Genomic DNA, 23,038 nt, shown 5'->3' with positions numbered 1-23,038 from the left:
CAACAACAACAACAGTGATATTGGCCTTAACCTGTGTACTTGAAGTGTATTACGAGCACATTCATTCAATATTATTGTCTGGAAAACTTGATTACTTTGCCGTGTAGTTTTTGAACAACATCTAGTTTAGTTTGGTGACTCATCAGTCCTTCCTCTCGGTGTGCATATTTTGGTGCATATTGTCAGTTTGTTGCAGCGTGCCACCCACAAACCTGGAAACAGGCACTGAACCAAAGATAAAACATTTCTCACATTCTTACAGGATTTGTGAAAAAAAATCTCTTCAATCTTAAATGATTCGGTAAAATATGATGTCAACTAGCACATAATACAGAGCGCAGTCTAGCAGGAGGGTTTGGTACAATAAATATTACTGCAAGACTGCAAAATATTTTGCAGGTGCAGATGGGTATGAAGCAGCAGACACAGGTGGATCCTGCAGACTTCCACTTTTACAGTGAGGGAAGGAAAATACACAAGAGCAGTGTGGGAGGATGGTAGGAGTAGTACTCAGAAATATCAAAACAAACAAACAAACAAACAAACAAACGATGGGGGATTGACTCACATCAATTAAACTTGACAGACTGCAGTGGTACAACTGACCCCTTTGTCTTGTGGAGGTCTTTGTGTGTGTGTGTGTGTGTGTGTGTGTGTGTGTGTGTGTGTGTGTGTGTGTGTGTGTGTGTGTTTGTTCAACACCCGGGAGTTTGAACTTATTGAACCCATCTTCTGCGCCCGCTGAAAAATGTGCCAGGCTTGCAGCATCCCGCGGACGTCATGGCAACCTGTGGGGAGGCAGCAGGGGCGGCGCTGACTCTGAGTGCTGAATGTGTGTATGTGTGTGTGTGTGTGTGTGTGTGTGTGTGTGTGTGTGTGTGTGTGTGTGTGTGTGTGTGTACGCGCGCGCATAAGCGTGCATGAGCTGTCTGATATTTTGTTGTAGTCTGTACTGGTGGCTGAGCAGGACGATCAGAGGAGAAAGCAGTGCAGCAGCAGCAGAAGAAGAAGCGGCGGCGGCGGCGGTGGCAGCATCAGAGGCGGGCGGAGGCTGGTAGAATGTTGCGTCTGAGCTGCCGATTGGGCTGATCAGAGCCGGAGCTACGATGCAGTGACAGTCTACAGGAACACACGGACACACGTACCCGCACCAAGGGAGAGTAGCACACGAATGCGCACGGGAAATGATTCGCTCCTAGACTATGGCACCGTCGGGCTCGCGTAGTATTAAGCGGGGCTGTCAGAGAGTTTTGTACTGGATCCCGGTCCTGTTCATCGCTCTCATAGTGGCGTGGTCATACTACGCATATGTTCTGCAGCTTTGCATAGGTAAGAACTGGCTGTCTGGGTACTATGAGGATCTGTGTGTGTGTGTGTGTGTGTGTGTGTGTGTGTGTGTGTGTGTGTGTGTGTGTGTGTGTGTGAGAGAGAGAGAGAGAGAGGAGAAATGCCTCCTCTAACTGGTGTGGGTTTTTTCTGTGATGGGGTGGAGAGACATTTGTGTTTCAGCAGTTTGTGGACCAGGATGATTGTTTTCGGGGGATGCAGAAGACTGGCTGGTTGTTTACGCAGTGTGTAAACAGTCACATGACAAAAACACTTCAACCAATTGACAGCATATTGTTACAGGGAAGTGCCAATTCTGTGTTTTTTTTTTGTTTTTGTTTTTTTTGCATGACATACAAATAACAGACAGAAATAGAAAGATTGTGCAGCCTGCTTTTATTATGAAGGAGCTTTAAATGAATTTTCATGACATATGCATTATCACTGGATGTAAGAATGGGATTAGACCCTCTGATTGCACCATTATGACTCTATCAGCACTATCTTAAAGTCTTACTGTAATAGCTTCAGCCTCATGCAGTTGGTGAGCATTATTATCTGAATTTATGTCCTCTAACACAAACACCAGCAGCATTATCGTTTGGCAAGAAGTCTGACTGTGAAGGCTTTTGAGTCAGGCCTGTCTTCCTCCTTTACTTCCCTCCGGCTGCTGAACGCTGGATGGTGCAGTAACAGACAGAGAGCCTCCTCGGTGAACAGTGAACACAGAGTTGACCTGGATAGTGAGTAATGGTTTCTTGGATGTCTCGGAGGAGTCTCAGCAGCCTTCTCTTGTGCTCCATTTGGCAGCTTGTCAGACCACTAGGAAAGAAAATCTCCTCTGTCAAAAAAGGGGGGTGAAACGGAGACGGTTTAATGAGACATAACGGAGGAAAACACAGGAAGAGGGTTTGATGTTCTCTCCAAGTTTAGCCGCAGGTGTACATCTTTAAGTTAGATTTATAAACTGCAGGTGTCACACTGCCATGTCATGGGCTCATCACAGAGAAACCGGCCAGCGTCTATCCGAGGATGAACCTTTTCTAGAACTACAGGTCACCTCGCGTCTGCTGCCACCCACGAGATATTAAAACCTCTCGGATTACTGCAGGGTAACAATCAAGCAAAATCACATTTTGATCAGACTTTTCTGAAACCGTGTTGTTTTGTCCTGTTAGAACAAGAGGGAAATTGTGATGCACTCGGGTCACACAGGACGGCCAGATGAAAATAACAGCAGCAGGGCAGGACGGCAGCTGCTGAGGGCCAGCATGTGCTCTGCAGACAGACACAGAGGCAGTTGTGTGAAAGTATCGTCAGATGATACTTCTCGCTCGTCAGCTCAGTTAATCCCATTGTCTGGCTTATATAATTCACCCCAAGCAATCTGCCATTGACCCACTTTCTTTGAAAGCACCGAACATCAGACTTTGAACAGTCGCTCCTCTTTTTAAGATTGTTAAAAATCAGGTGGTGTGTGACTTCTTGGAGGCATTGAGTTGTTGGAAATGTTGTTCCTCTGCAAAGAGGAGAAGGGAAAGCTGATGTGCATTATAGGTCTGACCATAATGCTTTCATAGACACATTAATAAACATCCTTGCACATGCCCTTAATCACAGACGCACTGCCAGACTCTGGGGCTTTTATTTTGGCAAGGCGGCATGCTCACGAGTTTTGGCTGCATGCCTTGATTCAGCTCCTTGGCTCACCTTTTCTCAGTTGTGTGTGTGTGTGTGTGTGTGTGTGTGTGTGTGTGTGTGTGTGTGTGTGTGTGTGTGTGTGTTTTACAGGCTAATCGCTGAAGATGGATGATTCTTTTATCCTCAGCTAATCATTTCTTAGATATTGGGACAACAAATATAAAAACAGTGTCAGCTGCTCTTCCAACAGGTCACTGTCTGTTTTCCATGTTGAGTTCAGGTTTGCAGGTGTATGTTTGTGTTTGTGTTAGTGCAGGTTTTAGTTGATGTTCATCAAGGTGCTGATGTACAAAGGTGCTGCATCACCCGCTCCCCACTGTGGGAGTACACACCCACACACACCTTTTGTCTGTGAACAGTAATGCTTGGCTGTAGAGGAACAATGAGTCAAACTATTTGACTGGGTGCGTGTTGGTATATTGATTTTGTGACTGTGATGGTATTGGACACAGGAATGAAGGTTTGCAGAGTCAGCATTTTTCAGTTTTGCTGATTTAAATTCAGACTCTTACTCGCAGTCAAACGTATTGACAGGCACAGTCAGATAAAACCACAGGCAGGTCGTCCCCGGGTGTTTTTATTTATTTTTTTTAAACCAAAACAAAGCTTTCATTTTCCCATGTTAACCTACATTTTTTTTTTTGGTAGTTCAAATTATTTAATTCAACACAACCCTGACCATGTCTTTTTATTTTTCATTTTTCAGAATCAATTGAAGACACAGGAGAAAAGGGTAAGTGTTTTATAATGCTGTTTAACGTCAAGAAGAATCACAAGTATCTTCAGCCTTTCTGTATCTGTTAGATAATGAGCTGCGAGGAGGCCAGAGGAGGGTCAGCCCGTGCAGAGGCAGACCCCATCAAAACATTATAATCAGCTCGTATCAGCTGGAAGTGTGTCACAAGATTTCATTAACTCAGCTGCTCGGCTGTGTGTTTGAAGGCAGGCTTTCATTCAGCCTGCATTTTGTAACCAGACTGTAGAGATGAGTTAAAAGAGACCAGATCAGGACAGCTATCTTTCATTTTTAGCCATGCTAGCACGCAGCTTCAGGGACTGCTCGCCACTTTGGTCTGGACAAAAATATCTCCACAACTACAGCAGGGATTGTACAGAGTAGACATCTAGAGCCCCAACAGGGTGGATCCTACTGACTATAGTGATGCCCAGGCTTTTCCTCTAGAGTCACCAACGGATCAAATGCAACCTATATTTAGCCAATATGGTTCAGTTTATGACCAAATGTTTACAAAACTAATTACACTCTCATCAGTTTTGGATGTCTTTAGTTTTTATTCGCAAATGTTAGCATGCTAACACATTATACTTAGATGGTGAGTGCATTCGACATTACACCTGCAGCATCTGGATGTTAACGTGGTCATTGTGAGTGTGTCTCTGTTCAGGAAATATGAAGAGCTCCCTTGTCGAGCAAGCTAATGATTAAAATATAATATCTAAACTTCAATGTCATAGTCAGAAAAATGCAGTTTTGCAATGTAATGCAAATGCAGTACACAAAACCAAGTCAAAATCAACAGGAATTATAATTAATTAGAATTATGCCATGGCTGCTTAGAGTCTGAGGTACTTTGGAGGTGTATGTACTACATGAATATTTGCCCCAGCAAACACTTTAAGGTATTAATGAAAAGTGTTTAGATGCTGAAGTCATGAGTGAGTAAACCTTGTGTATTTGGTTTGATTTCTTTTCCTAGTTTTTCCTTCATGTCTACATTGACCCATTGACTAATAATCATTGAATATTAATCTTCATAAAATGATTATTTTCCAATAAAAAGAATATAGCTGACTTTGAGTCACGCCAACGCTTCTGATATTCAGTGAAGCTGCAAACTGCGAAGAAGCGGTTAAATGCACTGAAAACCGATGATGATGACGTTATTTCTGTTGTTTTGCTTGCAGTTGTCTACTTGCTGGTGTACCATGTCATTTTCATCATGTTTGTGTGGGCGTACTGGCAAACTATCTTCACTACGCCCATGAACCCCCTGAAGGAGGTGAGTGTGTCTGACTGTGACGCAGTGTGACCGGCTGGGATGATGAGGCATGGTGGGAAGCAGAGATGTAGGTTACAGCTTCCCTGTGTGATTGAATGCTGCATTTAGACTGATAATACTTTCCAGTGGAAGTGCCTGGAGCTGCACTCTAATGGCTCTGATCCTGACCACAGCACTTCAGCTCTGCAGGCTGAACACATGCATCTATCTTCGAGAAAAGCAACCTCTGCATTTCAATTTTCTCTGAGATGAAGCACACATACAGGCAATAATCACCTCATATAAAAGCTTTCTGTAATGAGATGCGATCGATGGATCACTTGAGGTTTCGGAGATTGTAATAAAAGTCAAAATTCGTGTGTGCTGTGCTGTTTGTTATCATCACAGTTATTTGTTTCCAGTGTTCAATCATAAATCGCCTCAGTCGCTGAAAGTAATATCGCAGCTCTGCGCTGCTTTGCTCCTATTTGCCCGCTGGGGCAGAAAGAGCCAAAACAAATGGAAGAAACAGAGATACTCTTCACTGCTTACTCAGTTGAGATCCGTAGAAACAGACGTCCCTGCATTGCTGATTCTCACACAGCACACAGCTTCTCTGGCAGAATAATTGAATCTGTTTTGACAATTGCAAAGACATGGTAAAGTGCACTGATCAGAGATTGAGCCATTGATAAATCACAGGTGTGGTTTGTCTTTCCCTCTGTGTTCTGCCCTACATAGTTTCATCTGTCACACTCTGACAAGGAGCTGCTGGAGCGTGAAGATCGGGGAGAGTCTCAGCAGGAGATCCTGAGGAGGATAGCCAAGGATCTGCCCATCTACACCCGCACTAACTCCGGAGGTACAGTACAGTACACAGAGCTGCTGGTGCAGGAAAACTGGAGCAGTCGAGACTGACACGCTGCTCTCAGAGCTCATCTCAGCCGCCGTCACCTTGTTAGTCTGTGGTCAAGAGTTAGGAGCGGCTGCTGCTGATGGCTGTGTGATTGAATTGACTGTGTTCCCTCAGCAATCCGTTTCTGTGACCGCTGCCAGCTGCTGAAGCCTGATCGATGTCACCATTGTTCAGTCTGTGATAAGTATGGCTCTCTGCTCATGCACCTTCAGAGAACAGACCTCACGATGTATTGCACTGAGGCAGATAGAGTTAGATTGAATTACACTGACGTCTCCACCTGCTGTGTTACAGATGCATCCTGAAGATGGATCACCACTGCCCCTGGTGCGTAGTGATGTTTTTTTTTATTCACCCGGTGTAAAGATTTTAAACAAATACGAGTGACACTGCATTAATGTACCACTGTAAGCACATGGTGTTGTTACACTCCTGCAGTTATATAAATTCAGCTTCTTGAAAGCCCCTCTGTATTCAAGCTTCACAGTTTTCTAATCCAATGCGTCACGTTCACCACACGACCCAGTTACACTCACGATAACGAGGTTCTGTAAACAGGCCTCATATACACACACAAACACAGTGTGGTACTCTAATCTACGAGAAGAGGGAGTGCCAAAGCACTGATCACAGTGAGACAAAACCATTCTGATTTCAGTCTGTGTCATTTTTGTTCAACGTGATCAGCCTTGTCTCATCTCTTTGCAATAATGTATGAAATCAGGTGTTCAGACCAGGAAGAAAAATATGAGAATCAGGGATAATCTCATTTTTCATTAAAGAAGCATTATTTAGCTGTTTTATTTTATTGTGCTCTTCAAAAAAGTCAAGTGTGAACATGTCCTGAGAGAAAATTGTATGTACAGTGACGATCCCTGATTGGCTGAAAACACCAGGTCCTCTATTTAACATGAAACAAACCTACCGATCGAAGACTTTCTTGTTAGGATCGAGACTAGTCCACAGAGCAGCAGTGGGATGGGTGCCGGAGAACAAGAAAAGCAATTTGCATACAATAAGAAGCACCTGCAAAGTAGAATCAGGCAAAATACATGAGGAAAATGAAAACCTCTTGTTGGGTTAAAATATTGCTAATAAAAGCTTAAGAGATTCCAACATACGTTTACCTCTCATTTGTATTTATGTTTTATTTTTGTAATTTCCAACAAATAAAGCAGAAAAATGGAGACACATTTATTGACCAAGTAAACGAACAATCACTTTTAATATGCTTCATTTCATTGTCTAAAATCAATAACCATGCTACTTTAACTTTACAGGGGAAAACACCGTCCCTGTGCTCAGCTAGCTGCATTAAAGAATTTATAAAAATCGGTGTGTGCATGTACATTTACTGCTGATAACATTTTCCATCACCAACCTGCATCCTCTTCTTTTCTCTGCAGGGTGAACAACTGTGTGGGATTCTCCAACTACAAGTTTTTTATGCTCTTCTTGTTATATTCGCTACTTTACTGCCTTTTTATAACTGCTACAGACCTTCAGTACTTCATTAAGTTCTGGACAGTAAGTATTATTAATCCACCACAATATCAATCTTTCATTATATGATGTCGTATTTTTTTTAGTTAGCACAAAACATCTTTAATCACAACTGAATATTTATGTTTATATGTGCTGTTTGATTTTTTCACAAGGCTGGAGGTAGAGCTCATTTCCGTCTGAGAGAATACGTGGTATGAACCCAGCAGCTAGTTAGTGTCACCACAGTAGAAACAGATAACAAAGCTTCCCTTAGAATAGTTAGTTGAACTTTTTCTCAGATCCTACCGAGTAGCCTAATTCGTAGATGACACCGGGTGACCTTCCTTTGTTGCTGTATCTGTATTAATGTGTTGTTTCGCCCTCAGAAAGGACTCCCAGACACTCAGGCGAAGTTCCACATCCTCTTCCTCTTCTTCTCTGCCTCCATGTTTTCCGTCAGCCTGGCTTCTCTCTTCACCTATCACTGCTGGCTCGTCTGCAGGAACAGATCCACCCTCGGTAGGTGGCGTGCTTCATGCCTGCGCGTGTGTGTTTGTGTGCTCTGCGTTTGAAGCGGTGTTTGAGCAGCCTCAGTTGGACATCAGCTCCCTCTTCTGTGACTGTCTGCCTGCAGGCTGCTCACTGTTTGCACAATGTCGTCTTTTCACTAATGATGAAGGATGTTTCATTGCATTTTTGCCACCGTCAGTCACCATCCTCATCAGCAGCGCAGTGATTTGATGAGCCTCTTCGGGCCGTTATCAGACGGAGCTCTTTCTCATTACGTGTGCACAGTGGCACACTTTGTCTCTGTGCGTTGAGGAGAGTGGATTATCCAGAGGAGTATGTTACAGTGCAATGCAAAGACACAAGGCTCAGAGCAGTAAGCAGCTTAGTAACAGATACTGATATGCCGTTCAGAAGGAGAAGTCACACCTGGTGAAACAGTCTGAGATCTACTTCTGCAGAACAAAGACACTTTCATTCACAGTTGATTCATTGATGCTGCAGTTCGGCAGGAAAGGCTCCTGTGTTGATCTGTTGTCTGAATGAGCTCCTGTTATCAGTCTAAATAACAGACTGACTGAGAAGGGAGCGCTGTATTTATTCATCTTCATGCCAGACTGACTCTTCTACTCCATATGTCTGTTGTTTCAGAGGCTGTGCGTGCTCCAGCGTTTCGTCACGGCACAGATAAGAGCGGCTTCAGTCTGGGCTTCAGTAAGAACTTCCGGCAGGTCTTTGGTGATGAAGTTAAATACTGGCCTATTCCCATTTTCTCCAGGTAAGATCATCGGTTAAAGGCAGGTCTAAAAGTACTTATAAGAAATAAAAGATGATTAAATTCCAGCAAAACATGGGCAAATCATTTTTTTTTACTGTATACTGAAGTATAATCAGGTCAAAGACTTCAGGCACTGCTTCAAGATGCACTGCTCTGCAGTGTGCTAATCTGCAAAATTATAACCAACTCATGACCTGTTGAGATGCTCACATTTGGATTATATGGTGCTGTAAATCTGCAGTTCGGTCCTTGTGCTGTGTTGCTGATTAAAGCCTGACTGAAATATGTCTAAACATGTTGTCATGGGGATTATTTAGTCTTTTTACTGCCAACTCAAGTAAGGGTGTAAAAACAGACTCCTGAAAATCAACTGTGAATAATGACGTACATTTTTACTTCTATGAGTTAGTATGAGTTATATAATGCATTTATGTCTATGGAGGACCTTTCGGTCCCATTGTATTAATAACACAGCATCTGTATACAGTACAATTACATTCCTAAATGGTGACAACATCTGTAGTACATAAGGTCATTATGATGCCTGGTACTGTTATTTGCAGCCTAATTCAAAAATGTCCCATCGATTCCCATATTTCATATAAATTATAAAGTCACAATTTAGTCATTTTCCAACATAATCCAACTCAGCCCATCAAATCAGTGTTGAATGAATGAAGTTAGTATTCAGGTCAGGGATTAGAGAGTTCTGCCACTTAGTTAAAAACAAAATGGTTCAAAAGACGGAGAGTCCCAGAGGAGACAGGAGAGCATTCAGCAAACACAAACATCACTGCTGTGAATTTGTACAGAATATTACCAGTTCATTCTGACAGAATGAACGATATTATGAATGTACAGCTTTTTTTTACAGTCATAGCCACATTTTAAAAACATAAAGTCCAGACTTTTCATTTTTTAATCTATAAACAAAAGATGCTGATGATGATTCTGTCCATGCTGGAGAACAATTTCTTCTGAGGACCAGTGACATTTAGGTGAAACTATGTAACTTTTGTAATGACGTAACACAATGTGTGACATAAATGAAATGTTAAATTCAAAACCCTCACATATATCAGTACAATCAGAGGTTTCACTGCTTCTGCTTTACTTATTCTGATGGTTAATGTCAGCTGTAAAATTGCATAACTTGCATTGCAGAATAATTTTGCTGACTTTCTGACTCGTCTCTACCTGTGCTACCATTACACTTCATTTTAGCATTTACGATTATCCCATAATAGCCACTGGTAGCCACGGTGACCGCTGTTCAGCTTCCTACAGCTTTAACATTAACTGCAGTCTTTATTAACTATCATTTCCACTTACATGACACATATAATCTACTTATAGTCTTGCATAAATTGAACAGATTATTAACACTTATTGGATCGTAAAGCTTCTTTCTGTCTTTTCTGCTGACTCCTCAGTTTAGGTGACGGCTGCTCGTTCCCAACCTGCCTGGTGAACCTGGACCCTGAGCAACCCTCCTCACCCACAGGCTCCAACCCTGCTAACAAGGGGTGAGGAACCACAAGAACACACACATCCATTCAAAATACTGCACAGAAACAAGAGTCTGTACTACTGAAGGTCAGCCACCATTAACTGTAGTTTTACTGAAGCAGGAAAATCACCTTGCAGCAGTTATATTATGGGCTTGCAGTTGAAAAAAATACATGATTTCATTAGAAAAAGTAAAACTTGTTTATTAATTCTTGTTTACATTGCCGGTTTTATTTGTGTTTTTTAGTGCAGCAGCAGAGGGCCGCCAGTTCCCCTCCAAACCTCTCCGAGAGAGTCAGAGTCGGCTGCTCAGCAGCACCCCCTCCTGGTCAGAGAGTGACGGTGCAGCGGACAAGGACAGGAAGGGCAAGATCATCTTATATTTCTTCTGAATTTCTCTTTAGCTTGTTTGCTGACATTACATAACAGCAGATGTTTCATGACTTTAATGATGGATTTTCCTTCATCTGTGTGTTTATTCAGGTGCAAGTAACCCGGGGATGACCATAGAGAATGAGGCGTGACCACTGTTACAACATCAAACCAGAAAAGTAAGTTCACAATTATACAGAAAATATCCACACGACCAGGTTTAAAATCCACATCTGTACGTTCTGTTTCACCCTGCAGGTCTATGCTGCCCCCTCCTCTGTGTTTGTGCCTATGCGAACGTGACGTGGTGGTGACATCATAGATATTTGTTGTTTTTATACTGCACCCTATTTCTGAGAGTTTTACATGACTGACATCACAAACAAAACCAGAGAAACAAGAAGGATTATTTGCATTTATTAGTTATTATCTGCTGCTGTCTGAAACATGTGGATTGAAATTAAAATTGCATTCCAATAATAAGCTGATTTAATTTTATTTGTATATAAAACAAGCACAGAGCAGCAGTGGAGGAGTCGGTGTTTTGTATCAGTCTGAGCTGCTTTTGTATGTTACAGTTTCAGAAACTCTCAGAATGATCTACAAGTTTTATGTTCTTGTCATAGCTTAGCACTTCAGTAAATGCTTGTATGAGTTTGCCAAATGTTTGCACACTGAGTATAGATTAGTAGTGTTGTTAATGTGCTGTATAACTTACATTCCTTTAGCCACTTCTTATGTTGTTATTCGGTGAAGTTTTTTTCTTTGTAGGTGGGGCTGGTTTTCCACCCACCGTGTTGAGTATCGTGGAGCTTCAGATGATGCATGCGCTCATCTCAGGATGTCAACACACACACACACGCACACGCGCACACACACACACACACACACACACACACACACACACACACACACACACACACATTGATGTGGTGAACAACATGTTCTCCACCTTTTTGCTTGAAAAAAAAAAAAAAAAAAAAAGTGTAGTCATTAGTAGTTACATTTCAATAAGGGCTCTTCTAACTCTTTAAAGCATGAGTGAGGATGTTGCTGTCCCACTGAAACGCCTGAAGGTTAGTGGTGCTCTGTGCTGCGACAGCGCCCCCCCCCCCCTCCTGCCAAATATCTGAACTGCTGTCTGGTACACGTCAAACTAAAGGCAAAAGCCTCCTGACTGTTTGTTCTCTGGAGGCTGGGCAAAAAGACAAGAGAAAAAGAAACAAGCCTCTGTGTGATGCTGCTGCAGATCTGCTCACCATCAAAAATCAGACACTGTAGTTTTTTTTTATTTTTTTTTATCTCACAACGCCGATGTTGTGGAAGTAATAGAAATGATTCAACATTCAACATCACTGCGTTTAAAGAATGTATGCTTGTCTCATAAAAAAAAAGCTTCATGGTGACAGTGGTGTCAATCTATATTTTTCTATTCTTCTATCTGTATGACTCGCGAGACGACATGGATGTTCGAGGTGATGTACTGTACAGTTGTGATGCCTTATAAGAATAAAATGAGCTCATCTTCTGTCTCATTCTTTTCTACGGAGTCATTAAAAGATGTAAAGATCAAGATGGTAGAAAAATGTCAAGCCTTTATTTACAAAATAACCTACAAACATTACTCTTTTTTTTATTGCATATTCTTCTTAGACTCCTTTACAGTGTGAAAAGATGTGCTGCAGAGAGAATAAAGTGTTTCAGTTGTCAGTTTCTGACGCTGAGGGAGGTTAAGAAGTTGCGAACCTACACTTCAACACACACCTATGCAAGTCCAGGATGCTATTCAACAACACTGCATTTATTCAAATGTTCTAGTACATGCGGCCGTTCTACGCAGCATGAATGAACTGGAAGGAAATACAGGAAAAAAAAAGCACTCCGGTGTCATTCAAAGGCCAAAACTACACGTGAAATGAACTCTGCCAGAACGAACAGATGCCTCTTTAAAAGCAATCTTATTTTTTCAACGAGTAAAATTTTCTTCTTCTTTTATTATAACACAAAAACAGTACACAACCTTCAGCTCAATTAAAAGTGAATGTTTACTCTCAGCAGAGTAGGCTGACCTCAGCATGTCCTACAGCTGGTGACTTGTTGTCTTACTAAATCCTTATTAATCGTGTCTTTAGGGTCTGATGAGTTTGATTGGTCGACCATGTAGAGTGGTGATGCATCTGTTCGTGTGTGCTTGTGTCGATGAGGGAGTTTACATGCACAACTAATAAACATCCCTCCAATGTAAAGCATTCGTCTGCTTCTAGGTACATACTCGTAGTATTTAGTATGCGAGCATTCGGAGCATTATCATAAATGCAAACAGAAAAACAGTAAATAATAGTAAAGAAAAGGCGTTCCTTCACGTCAGCATCCCATTCAGGAGCAGAATGTTTGATAGTAAAGGCTTCTCACAGTGGGACTGGAGCATCTTCACGTCATTATAAATATGATCTTTATAGGAAAAGTGCACATAAACACACTCAGTGAGAGTTCCCTTTCTCATTATCTGACAGGAAATGCAGCGACACTCATCTTAGTGTTGAATGGGGCGGCTACTCAAAGTCACATGACCAGCACAATAAATTAAAAGTTTAAAAGATACGAAAAGAATGCTGCTAATATTAAGGCTGAGCGTGGTGAGAATGAAGATTTACATGTTCGCAATGTTAAATGGGAACATAGAGAAGGCAACAAAGAGGAGAGACACCAGAAACATTTTCAGCTTTCCATATAAAATCAGGTTAGAGCTTTAAAGTGCAAAACATCTCTACAGAACACTTTAGGAAAACTAAAATCCCATCTTCTCAAGCATGTTAAACTGAACTGAACCAACCACACTTTCTATGTGCTGCCTCGTAGGAATAAAAGACTAAACTCACACATGCTGCATGTGTGAGGACAGCTGGGATTCTCTGACCGTCGTCTCCAGTCGTCTAAGGTGAGCAGAGCCTATGAGAAACAGCTTGCTAAACGATGCATATGTATGTGGGTTTTTTTTTTTTTTCTTCTTCCGTTATCGTTGACACCCGGCGGTCGGAGCTCGGCCGCAGCGCCGCACCGACTGTGGATGTGAACCGCAGGATGGGAAGAGTTTCAGAGAGGTGTCACGACTGCTGCTTGTTCGCCTCCTCTTCGTACGCGTTTCCCGTTCCGTTCTGGACGTAGGCGGAGCCCGAGCCGAGCCCGTACAAGTGACCACAGTACTTTGCATCGTCAATATGATCCTCAAAGAACATCTGTGGGAAGACGCGCACACATTCGTTCAACATGTTTACACAATGCTTCATGCATTTCTCTTTAAATTAGAACTGCAACAATTAGTCAGATTAATTGATTAGATATTTAACAAGAAATTAATCTGCAACTATTTTGATGATTGATTTATTGTTTTAGTCACAATAAAAACGTCTAATATTTTCTGTTTCAGGGCCTCACGTGATGATTTGCTGCTTTTCTTTGTCATTTCAGACAGTAAACCGGATATCTTTAGTTGAGCCTGTTGTCCGATATGAAAACCTTTTTTTTTACAGAACAGAATGCAAAACAAAGATACCCGGGGTAATCTAGAAATTGTTTGATTTGCGTTTGTTTTATATTTACAGTTATTTATAATTATTTAATTTCCTGTCCTGTTTCAAAGCACTGATGTCGTTATGGACAATAAAGTTTACATATTGGATCTCTGTCACAAGTGTTTTGATCCATGTAGCATTTTGTTTTTTTACATCCTAATATCAGTAACGCCTTCAGAAATCTAAGATCGATTGGGCTCTAATCTTTTGGTTTTCAGGTGTTGGTCGAATAAAATCTACAATATATTTATGATATTTTCTGACATTTTGTGGGCAAAACGATTCCTTTAAATCAGTGAGTTTTATCCTTTGGAAACATTGACAGATTCATGCCTATGACATCATCATCTGAAATACAGGTACTGATGTGTTGACCATCACTCTGTTTGTAGTATGTTACGCTAGAAAGTGATCTGCACAGGGGTTACAGGTTTATTATCACAATTTCAGCTTTCACAAGGAGATTAGCACACAGACACTTCAGAGGAGAGTTTCTAGAGGCCAAGAAGAGGTGAGTGACGGGCTCATTAGTCAAACTGCATCAGTCAGTCTTTTTTCAATAAAAAAAACTAAAATGTAACAAACTTTAGCTTAACATTCAAATGTCAAATGAGTACGTTTAAAAATAGAGGACACATTAATTGCGGCCCTCAGTTCAGATTTGTGACATGTTGAAAGAAATACGGAAATGTTTAACGCTTTGATCAAAAAGATCAAAGAGACAAGGTTCTTATTTTGACTATTAATGGCTCATGATTTAGCAATATTCGAATAGCCGTTTAAAAAAACAACAACAATTAGCATATGTGACTATTGTTCTTCCTTATTTCCACTGGTTTTACCAGCTCCTGGTTGTAATGTGTTACTCCCATCAGTAGGTGTCAGCATAATGCACCAAGAAACTGTTTGCCCGCCACCATTAAACAACATGAGGAGAAGAAGAATTCGTTGCTATTAGACTGCGGAGCTTTGCAGGTCAAACTGTGTGAACAGTCGGTTATTAGTCGATTAGTTCAGAGGAATTTTCTAATCGTACTTTTACTTGTAATGCCCATCAATAATTCAGACAACCTCCATAAATCCTCTCTACCTTGAGGCGCCTACCTCTCTCATCTTGAAGAAAGCCATGCCTGTGAGTAAAGAGTCGGAGCCGGCCTGGTGCTGTGGTCCGATCCTCTCCAGCTCCAGTTGCTCAGCGACCTCCTGCAGCCCGCCCTGAAGACGAAACACCACCAGTCACTCCGGATCAACGCTTGTAGGCAAAGTAAAAGCTGAGGGCCGAACTCATCAGAGACCACAAAGGAAATTAAGGAGTGATGCTTTAAATTAATCAAGCAGGAGAACCTCTGTGCTTCCTGCTGTAATATTCATCAAAGTACCTTCAGGTTCTTACAGCTCTTCATGAGGTACTTGACATCGTAAATGACTGGGAAGTACAAGCGCAGAATTTCAAAGAAGTCCACTTCCTCATGAGGCAGGTTTGCGTTGGACAGAATCTTGATCAAGTATCCAAAGTCGTAGCCACTGTAAAAATAAATACATATAAAATACATGGATACAAACACATGCACACGTTTTTAACAATGCATTAAAGAGCAAACAGCAGCAAAAGATTCTCTCACCTCCAGTCTGCCATGACACCAAAGACTGGCTGACTTTTTGTGTCTCTACATCCAGTATGTCAGACTACTATCCATGCTGGGGCAAATATCCACACAAAGCCGCTGCACTAATAAAGAGCATGTGTTGTTGGAAGTTGACTTTACAACAAGTGTCCTACTAATCTATGACTAAAACTGAAAAAAGATGAATAAGATGATCAGTTCATTCACAAGAGAAAAATAATCCAAAAGGAAAAACACCAGATCACCAGACAATGCTGAAAAATAGATATTCATCCAATTATCAAAACAGACAGCCAACAAAAACACAAAGGATAATGCCAGGTCGGAGATGTGTTCTAACAAAGGACTGACGTTTCAAACATGAACTCAGTTCGTCATGGAGACGCAGCAGGAAACTGAGCACGAAATAAAGCTGATCGGCAGCAGATTGTAGAAAATACTGGGAAAAAAAAGGCTTCGTCACGAAGACCAATAAACTAAAACAAAAAAATGTGTTTACAAAATTTCAGTATATCATGATATTTACTAGTTTTAACATGTTTTTAGCTAAAAAAAAAAATAAAAAAAAAACACTTCTGTGTAACATGTTATCTTCCTTACAACTAGACACAGATCGAATACAAAGAAACATTTGCCTGCTGAGTCAAATTTTCCGGTTACAAGCTGAAACACGTCAATGTCTGTGTAGATATGACAATAATGTACATCATACACTGAAAACTCATATGCTTTCAAACACGTAACACTGATTCTATGACGAGCTTGGACTAAACATATCATATGTCATCTACAGTATCTGGACAGTCATGAAACCGGAGGTACAACAGTGTGTTTCTGATCACGGCTCGGTTCAATAACTAAGGAGATGCTGTACTTAAGACAGGCAACTTGTCATTTCTGTAGGCGCTGCTCTGTAACCATCTCCAGTGAAGCTGAGTAAAATAACGGACTGCACACAAAATAGCGCCCGATTGTGGACGCAGCATACCTGTGAAAGGACAGCCACTTGACCCCGTCACACAGCACCACTCCTGATGTCATCAGCAGCTCGGCAAAGTAGAGCGTCTCGATGCCTTCGTCCTCGTGCTTCTTGAACTGAATCCCTGAAGTGGTCAGGAGCTCGATGGAGTCCTGTGCGTACATATCTTCTCTGATGGGAAAGACACACACAAAAACACACTGTTATTATTTGTACCACAAACGACAATCAAATAAACACGAGCTCAGTAATAATTATATAAATAGTCAGCTGTGTCTGACATATTCAGTCGGGAATTATACATTTTACCCTCAAACATCTGAACTGACAATATGCAATTTTACGAAGGGGTATGAACAATAATCACAGGAAAGTTTGTAATTTTTTTTTTGTAGCTTATCCCTTAGCGTGTCTTATCTGTGTCTGCTGTAAACAACCTGAGACACTCTCACGCCTAACGGACAGTTTTATTCAAAATACAGTCCAGACTGTGATTACCTGGACAGTGACACATTTCGGTTCTTCAGGCTCTGTGCTTTAGTACATTCAATTAAAAGATCAAATAAAGTGATGCTACATTAAAGTGGGAAGTCTCAGCTTTAATTTGAGCAGGTTTACAACAATACTGGCAGAACTGTGTGGGAGATATAACCCGACACTTAGTGACTAAAATGCAAATAAAGAGAGGACCATGTAAGTGAGGAAGATAACAATGAAGCTACAAAAGCAGAAATAGTATTAAGACAAAAACAGTTGTTTGGAAAAAAAAAAAAAAATCAACATTAGGATTCATATAAAAAAAAAAAGAAAAGCTTGTGTGCATGAAAACTAGAAATTGGGAAGTGATCCAGTAGACAGAGGAACACAAACCTTCAAAAACAAAGTGGTGCAATAAAGTTTTACAGATGGATGAAACAAACTCCATCAGTATCAAAATGATGGAAAAAGCAAAGTGTGACGACAACAATAATCAGCTCACGACACAAAGCACCACGTCATCTATCACACATGGTGATGCTTCTGTTATGACTTGCACATGTATGACTGCCAGTGAAATGGCACAGTGGTATTTATTGATGATTTCACTGCTGATGGAGGCAGGGCAGGAGAATGAATGCAGAGGTTTACAGGAGTGCGCTCACACTCGGCCAAATGCATCAAAACTTAAAGGACAACCTTTCATCATTCAGCAGGAAAAATGTAAATGTACAACCAAAGAGCTCTTCAGGGTGGAAGAGGTGGAACAACCTCGACTGGCTGAGTCAATCACTTCATTTCAATCCAACCGAGCTGTATTTATCTGCAAAACAGGCAGGAACTGAAGGTGGCTGCAGTGGAGGCCCGAGAGAGCATCACCACGGAGGACACTGAGTGTCTGCTGACGTCCGTGGGACTTCACAGTCTCTGACTGCAAAGGATTTCCCACAGAACACCAAATACAAAGAATTTGTTTGACTTCATGTGTATCTGTTACTTTTCAACCACTAAACTCGGGGCACTTTGAGTTGAAAGAGCTGCATCTCCCACACTTCTTTCTGTAGCGATACAAACCTGTTAAAAGTACAAGATAAGACATGGCACTTGAATGTAGTGTCCATAATTATATGTCAAACTGAACACACTGAAGAACAGAGCCTGAAGACCAAAACATGTGTAACTGTCCAAATAAGGTCAGCGCTGTCCTGTAGCACCTCAAGCCACGCCCCTTTTCAGTCGAGTCTTTTATGATTGGCTGTGGGAACGCCCACTTTTCTTCTCTCCTGTGCATCGTTTTTATAACTCAGATAATTACAGTCTGGCCTGTATGATCATACGGTACAGATATGTTCCTCTGGAGGTTGCGCTGCTAAAACCATTCATTCTCCGTTAACTGCATTTCTCTCAAGTCTGAGCTACTTATTGACATGCCAGAGATCCATTTGATGCCATACAAGAAAAGAACAAAGTGAGAGAGACAGGAGAGCAACCTTACGTGAGGTTGAACTTAAAATTGAACTGCCATGTTGATGTTCCTGGAGGGTATTCCCCTTGTTCGTTCATAAATGTGAGGCCCAGCTGTATTATCTTGAGCAAATCCACATTGCAGCGCAGTAATTGGTACTGATAGTCAGCGTTGCTTCTGAACTCTCCGATTGGTCTGGCTACAACACCTGGAAACTCTGTGTCCTGCAAGAAGACAACTCATTGTGAACAGTGGAGATCTGGGTGTGTCAAGAACTGCGGGGTCGGACAGCGTCTCTCAGCACGTCACTCACCATAGCAATGTAGTTGTATTTTCGGATGACATGTCGGATCCTCTTCAGCTCCTCCTCCAGGTTGTTGGCCCAAACCTCACATATTCTTTGGCTGTGATCCACAGTAGCTGCGGGCATAGTGCCACTTCATGCAGGAGAAAAATGCATCAAGTCAGAGGGTTTAAGAAAACATCTGCATCTCCACAGAGTAGTGTGATGGATCGTTTTCCTGAACACAAGATAATATATGAAGGTGTCAGGACAACGACACCTGAACACACCATCCGAAGACATTCAAGAACTGCTGACGAACTGTTTGGCTGGCAACATGCAACCTTACGATAATAATAATAATAATTATGATAATAATAATAATAATAATAATAATAGAAAATAAATGCAAACTGCTGTGGGTTTCAAATCACATTATCCTTAACACTGAAGAATCTAATTCAAATCCCAAGGAGCGGTTTGTGCTTTCTGTCAGTCAAATGGGAAATTAACAAATGACTTGAATGTAAGCACGCAGAGCAACATGCAGCTGTCTGGTCAGGACGGTCAGGACGGGACGGTCAGGATGGTCAGGATGGTCAGGATGGCCAGGACGGGACGGTCAGGATGGTCAGGACGGTCAGGACCAGGACGGTCAGGATGGTCAGGACGGTCAGGACGGGACGGTCAGGATGGTCAGGATGGTCAGGACGGTCAGGACCAGGACGGTCAGGATGGTCAGGACGGTCAGGACGGTCAGGATGGTCAGGACGGGACGGTCAGGATGGTCAGGACGGTCAGGACCAGGACGGTCAGGATGGTCAGGACGGTCAGGACGGTCAGGATGGTCAGGACGGGACGGTCAGGTTGGTCAGGACGGTCAGGACCAGGACGGTCAGGATGGTCAGGACGGTCAGGACGGTCAGGATGGTCAGGACGGGACGGTCAGGATGGTCAGGACGGGAAGGTCAGGTTGGTCAGGACGGTCAGGACCAGGACGGTCAGGATGGTCAGGACGGTCAGGACGGTCAGGATGGTCAGGACGGGACGGTCAGGATGGTCAGGACGGGATGGTCAGGACGGTCAGGACGGGACGGTCAGGATGGTCAGGATGGTCAGGATGGCCAGGACGGGACGGTCAGGATGGTCAGGACGGTCAGGACCAGGACGGTCAGGATGGTCAGGACGGTCAGGACGGGACGGTCAGGACCAGGACGGTCAGGATGGTCAGGACGGTCAGGACGGTCAGGATGGTCAGGACGGGACGGTCAGGATGGTCAGGACGGTCAGGACCAGGACGGTCAGGATGGTCAGGACGGTCAGGACGGTCAGGATGGTCAGGACGGGACGGTCAGGTTGGTCAGGACGGTCAGGACCAGGACGGTCAGGATGGTCAGGACGGTCAGGACGGTCAGGATGGTCAGGACGGGACGGTCAGGATGGTCAGGACGGGATGGTCAGGTTGGTCAGGACGGTCAGGACCAGGACGGTCAGGATGGTCAGGACGGTCAGGACGGTCAGGATGGTCAGGACGGGACGGTCAGGATGGTCAGGACGGGATGGTCAGGACGGTCAGGACGGGACGGTCAGGATGGTCAGGACAGTGATGGTCAGGATGGTGATGGTCAGGACCAGGACGGTCACGACGGTCAGGACAGTGATGGTCAGGATGGTGATGGTCAGGATGGTCAGGACGGTCAGGACCAGGACGGTCACGACGGTCAGGACAGTGATAGTCAGGACGGTGATGGTCAGGATGGTCATGACGGTCAGGACCAGGATGGTCAGGATGGTCAGGACGGGACGGTCAGGATGGACAGGATGGTCAGGACGGTCAGGATGGTCAGGACAGTGATGGTCAGGACGGTCAGGACCAGGACGGTCAGGACGATCAGGATGGTCAGGACAGTGATGGTCAGGACCAGGACGGTCAGGACGGTCAGGATGGTCAGGACAGTGATGGTCAGGACGGTCAGGACAGTGATGGTCAGGACGGTGATGGTCAGGACGGTCAGGACGAGCTCAGGACAGTCAGGACGGTCAGGACCAGGACGGGTCAGGACGGTCAGGACCAGGACGGTCAGGACAGTGATGGTCAGGACCAGGACGGTCAGGACCAGGACAGTCAGGACAGTGATGGTCAGGACGGTGACGGTCAGGACCAGGACGGTCAGGACGGTCAGGACAGTAATGGTCAGGATGGTCAGGATGGTGATGGTCAGGATGGTGATGGTCAGGACCAGGACGGTCAGGACCAGGACGGGTCAGGACGGTCAGGACCAGGACGGTCAGGACCAGGACAGTCAGGACAGTGATGGTCAGGACAGTGACGGTCAGGACAGTGACGGTCAGGACCAGGACGGGTCAGGACCAGGACGGGTCAGGACAGTGATGGTCAGGACCAGGACGGTCAGGACCAGGACAGTCAGGACAGTGATGGTCAGGACAGTGACGGTCAGGACGGTGATGATCAGGACCAGGACGGTCAGGACAGTGATGGTCAGGACCAGGACGGTCAGGACCAGGATGGGTCAGGACCAGGACGGGTCAGGACGGTCAGGACCAGGACGGTCAGGACAGTGATGGTCAGGACAGTGACGGTCAGGACCAGGACGGTCAGGACCGGGACGGTCAGGACAGTGATGGTCAGGACGGTGAGGACAGTGACGGTGAGGACAGTGACGGTCAGGACCGGGACGGTCAGGACAGTGATGGTCAGGACGGTGAGGACAGTGACGGTGAGGACAGTGATGGTCAGGACCAGGACGGTCAGGACCGGGACGGTCAGGACAGTGATGGTCAGGACGGTCAGGACAGTGATGGTCAGGACGGTGAGGACAGTGAGGACAGTGAGGACAGTGACGGTCAGGAGCTCAGCCGGCTGCTCTTTAACATTAGCTCTCAGCAGCACTGGGGCTAGCTAGGTAACAGTTAGCAGGTGACAGACGTAGCATTGGTTGACACGCGCAGCGGGACAGCAGCGCGGGCTGTCCCCGCTCCCAACACCCCCCTCAGGTGGACAGCTCCCTCGACACATACAGAAAAGTGCGCGCAAGACATGAAAGAAATGAGTAAGTAGCAGCACAGACCCTCTCGGTGCCACTTTGATCCTGCAGAGGTGAACGTAGCTTCGTTAAACTCACCGTTTCCCCAAACCGGGCGCGCGTGTGTTTTCAGCGCGAGCTGTCTGAAAACTATTGATCTGCTCTGCGTTATTGTGTCGGGACGTTTTCCGCTAACTTTTAAATAGTTTATATTCAGCCTCGTATTGATGTCAACTCACAGCTGCCATCATAGCAGTGCCTACAACACGACGTCATCACGTTAAAAGAAAACGTCATATGCGTATGTACGTATGTATGCAGTCTTCTGCACCATAGACATCTATACATATATACTTATATATGTATATAGACACAGACATATATACATATATACGTATATATGTATATAGACAGACATCTATACATATATAGACATAGACATATATACTTATATATGTATATAGACACAGACATATATACATATATACGTATATATGTATATAGACATAGACATCTATACATATATACTTATATATGTATATAGACACAGACATATATACATATATACGTATATATGTATATAGACAGACATCTATACATATATAGACATAGACATATATACTTATATATGTATATAGACACAGACATATATACATATATACGTATATATGTATATAGACATAGACATCTATACATATATACTTATATATGTATATAGACATAGACATATATACATATATACGTATATATGTATATAGACAGACATCTATACATATATAGACATAGACATATATACTTATATATGTATATAGACATAGACATCTATACATATATACTTATATATGTATATAGACACAGACATATATACATATATATATAGACATAGACATCTATACATATGTACGTATATATGTATATAGACATCTATACATATATACTTATATATGTATATAGACACAGACATATATACATATATACGTATATATGTATATAGACATA

The 23,038-nt window shown here is 43.2% G+C and overlaps 2 protein-coding genes across 3 annotated transcripts; one reads left to right on the top strand and one right to left on the bottom strand.

The window, feature by feature from the left end:
* Positions 1-862: 862 nt before the first annotated feature.
* Positions 863-12,129, top strand: zdhhc2 (zinc finger DHHC-type palmitoyltransferase 2). Its single transcript, XM_069170841.1, has 13 exons — positions 863-1,329; positions 3,734-3,760; positions 4,954-5,048; positions 5,769-5,889; positions 6,058-6,127; positions 6,238-6,270; positions 7,350-7,470; positions 7,815-7,947; positions 8,587-8,713; positions 10,147-10,239; positions 10,470-10,588; positions 10,706-10,773; positions 10,853-12,129. Exons 1-12 carry the CDS (start codon positions 1,203-1,205, stop codon positions 10,744-10,746), a joined length of 1,107 nt encoding a protein of 368 aa, XP_069026942.1. The 5' UTR covers positions 863-1,202; the 3' UTR covers positions 10,747-10,773; positions 10,853-12,129.
* Positions 12,130-12,163: 34 nt separating this feature from the next.
* Positions 12,164-22,297, bottom strand: cnot7 (CCR4-NOT transcription complex, subunit 7). 2 transcript variants are annotated; one of them, XM_069170842.1, is made up of 7 exons: positions 22,139-22,297; positions 19,026-19,149; positions 18,743-18,936; positions 16,780-16,941; positions 15,546-15,690; positions 15,271-15,381; positions 12,164-13,830 (listed from the first exon to the last, which is right to left on the bottom strand). In XM_069170842.1, exons 2-7 carry the CDS (start codon positions 19,140-19,142, stop codon positions 13,699-13,701), a joined length of 861 nt encoding a protein of 286 aa, XP_069026943.1. In that variant the 5' UTR covers positions 19,143-19,149; positions 22,139-22,297; the 3' UTR covers positions 12,164-13,698. The 2 variants fall into 2 exon arrangements, with proteins under 2 accessions (XP_069026943.1, XP_069026944.1); XM_069170843.1 differs by lacking the exons at positions 18,743-18,936; positions 22,139-22,297 and having other exon boundaries at positions 19,026-19,113.
* Between the last annotated feature and the right edge of the window lie 741 nt (positions 22,298-23,038).

The sequence above is a fragment of the Embiotoca jacksoni genome, unplaced genomic scaffold (assembly GCF_022577435.1).
Source record: "Embiotoca jacksoni isolate LCO1_2020_lvr unplaced genomic scaffold, fEmbJac1.0.p SCAF_5, whole genome shotgun sequence".
Classification (NCBI taxonomy): domain Eukaryota; kingdom Metazoa; phylum Chordata; class Actinopteri; family Embiotocidae; genus Embiotoca; species Embiotoca jacksoni.
Note: the sequence above shows the minus strand (reverse complement) of the source record. Positions and strands in the feature narration are given on the sequence as shown.

Coding starts and splice junctions, on each gene's coding strand:
- zdhhc2 (XM_069170841.1), top strand. CDS start 1,203: ATGGCACCGTCGGGCTCGCGTAGTATTAAGCGGGGCTGTCAGAGAGTT. Junction 5,890..6,057: donor CACCCGCACTAACTCCGGAG/GTACAGTACAGT, acceptor GTGTTCCCTCAG/CAATCCGTTTCTGTGACCGC. Junction 7,948..8,586: donor CAGGAACAGATCCACCCTCG/GTAGGTGGCGTG, acceptor CTGTTGTTTCAG/AGGCTGTGCGTGCTCCAGCG.
- cnot7 (XM_069170842.1), bottom strand. CDS start 19,142: ATGCCCGCAGCTACTGTGGATCACAGCCAAAGAATATGTGAGGTTTGG. Junction 18,937..19,025: donor AATACAACTACATTGCTATG/GTGAGTGACGTG, acceptor GTCTTCTTGCAG/GACACAGAGTTTCCAGGTGT. Junction 16,942..18,742: donor AATTTTAAGTTCAACCTCAC/GTAAGGTTGCTC, acceptor CTTTCCCATCAG/AGAAGATATGTACGCACAGG.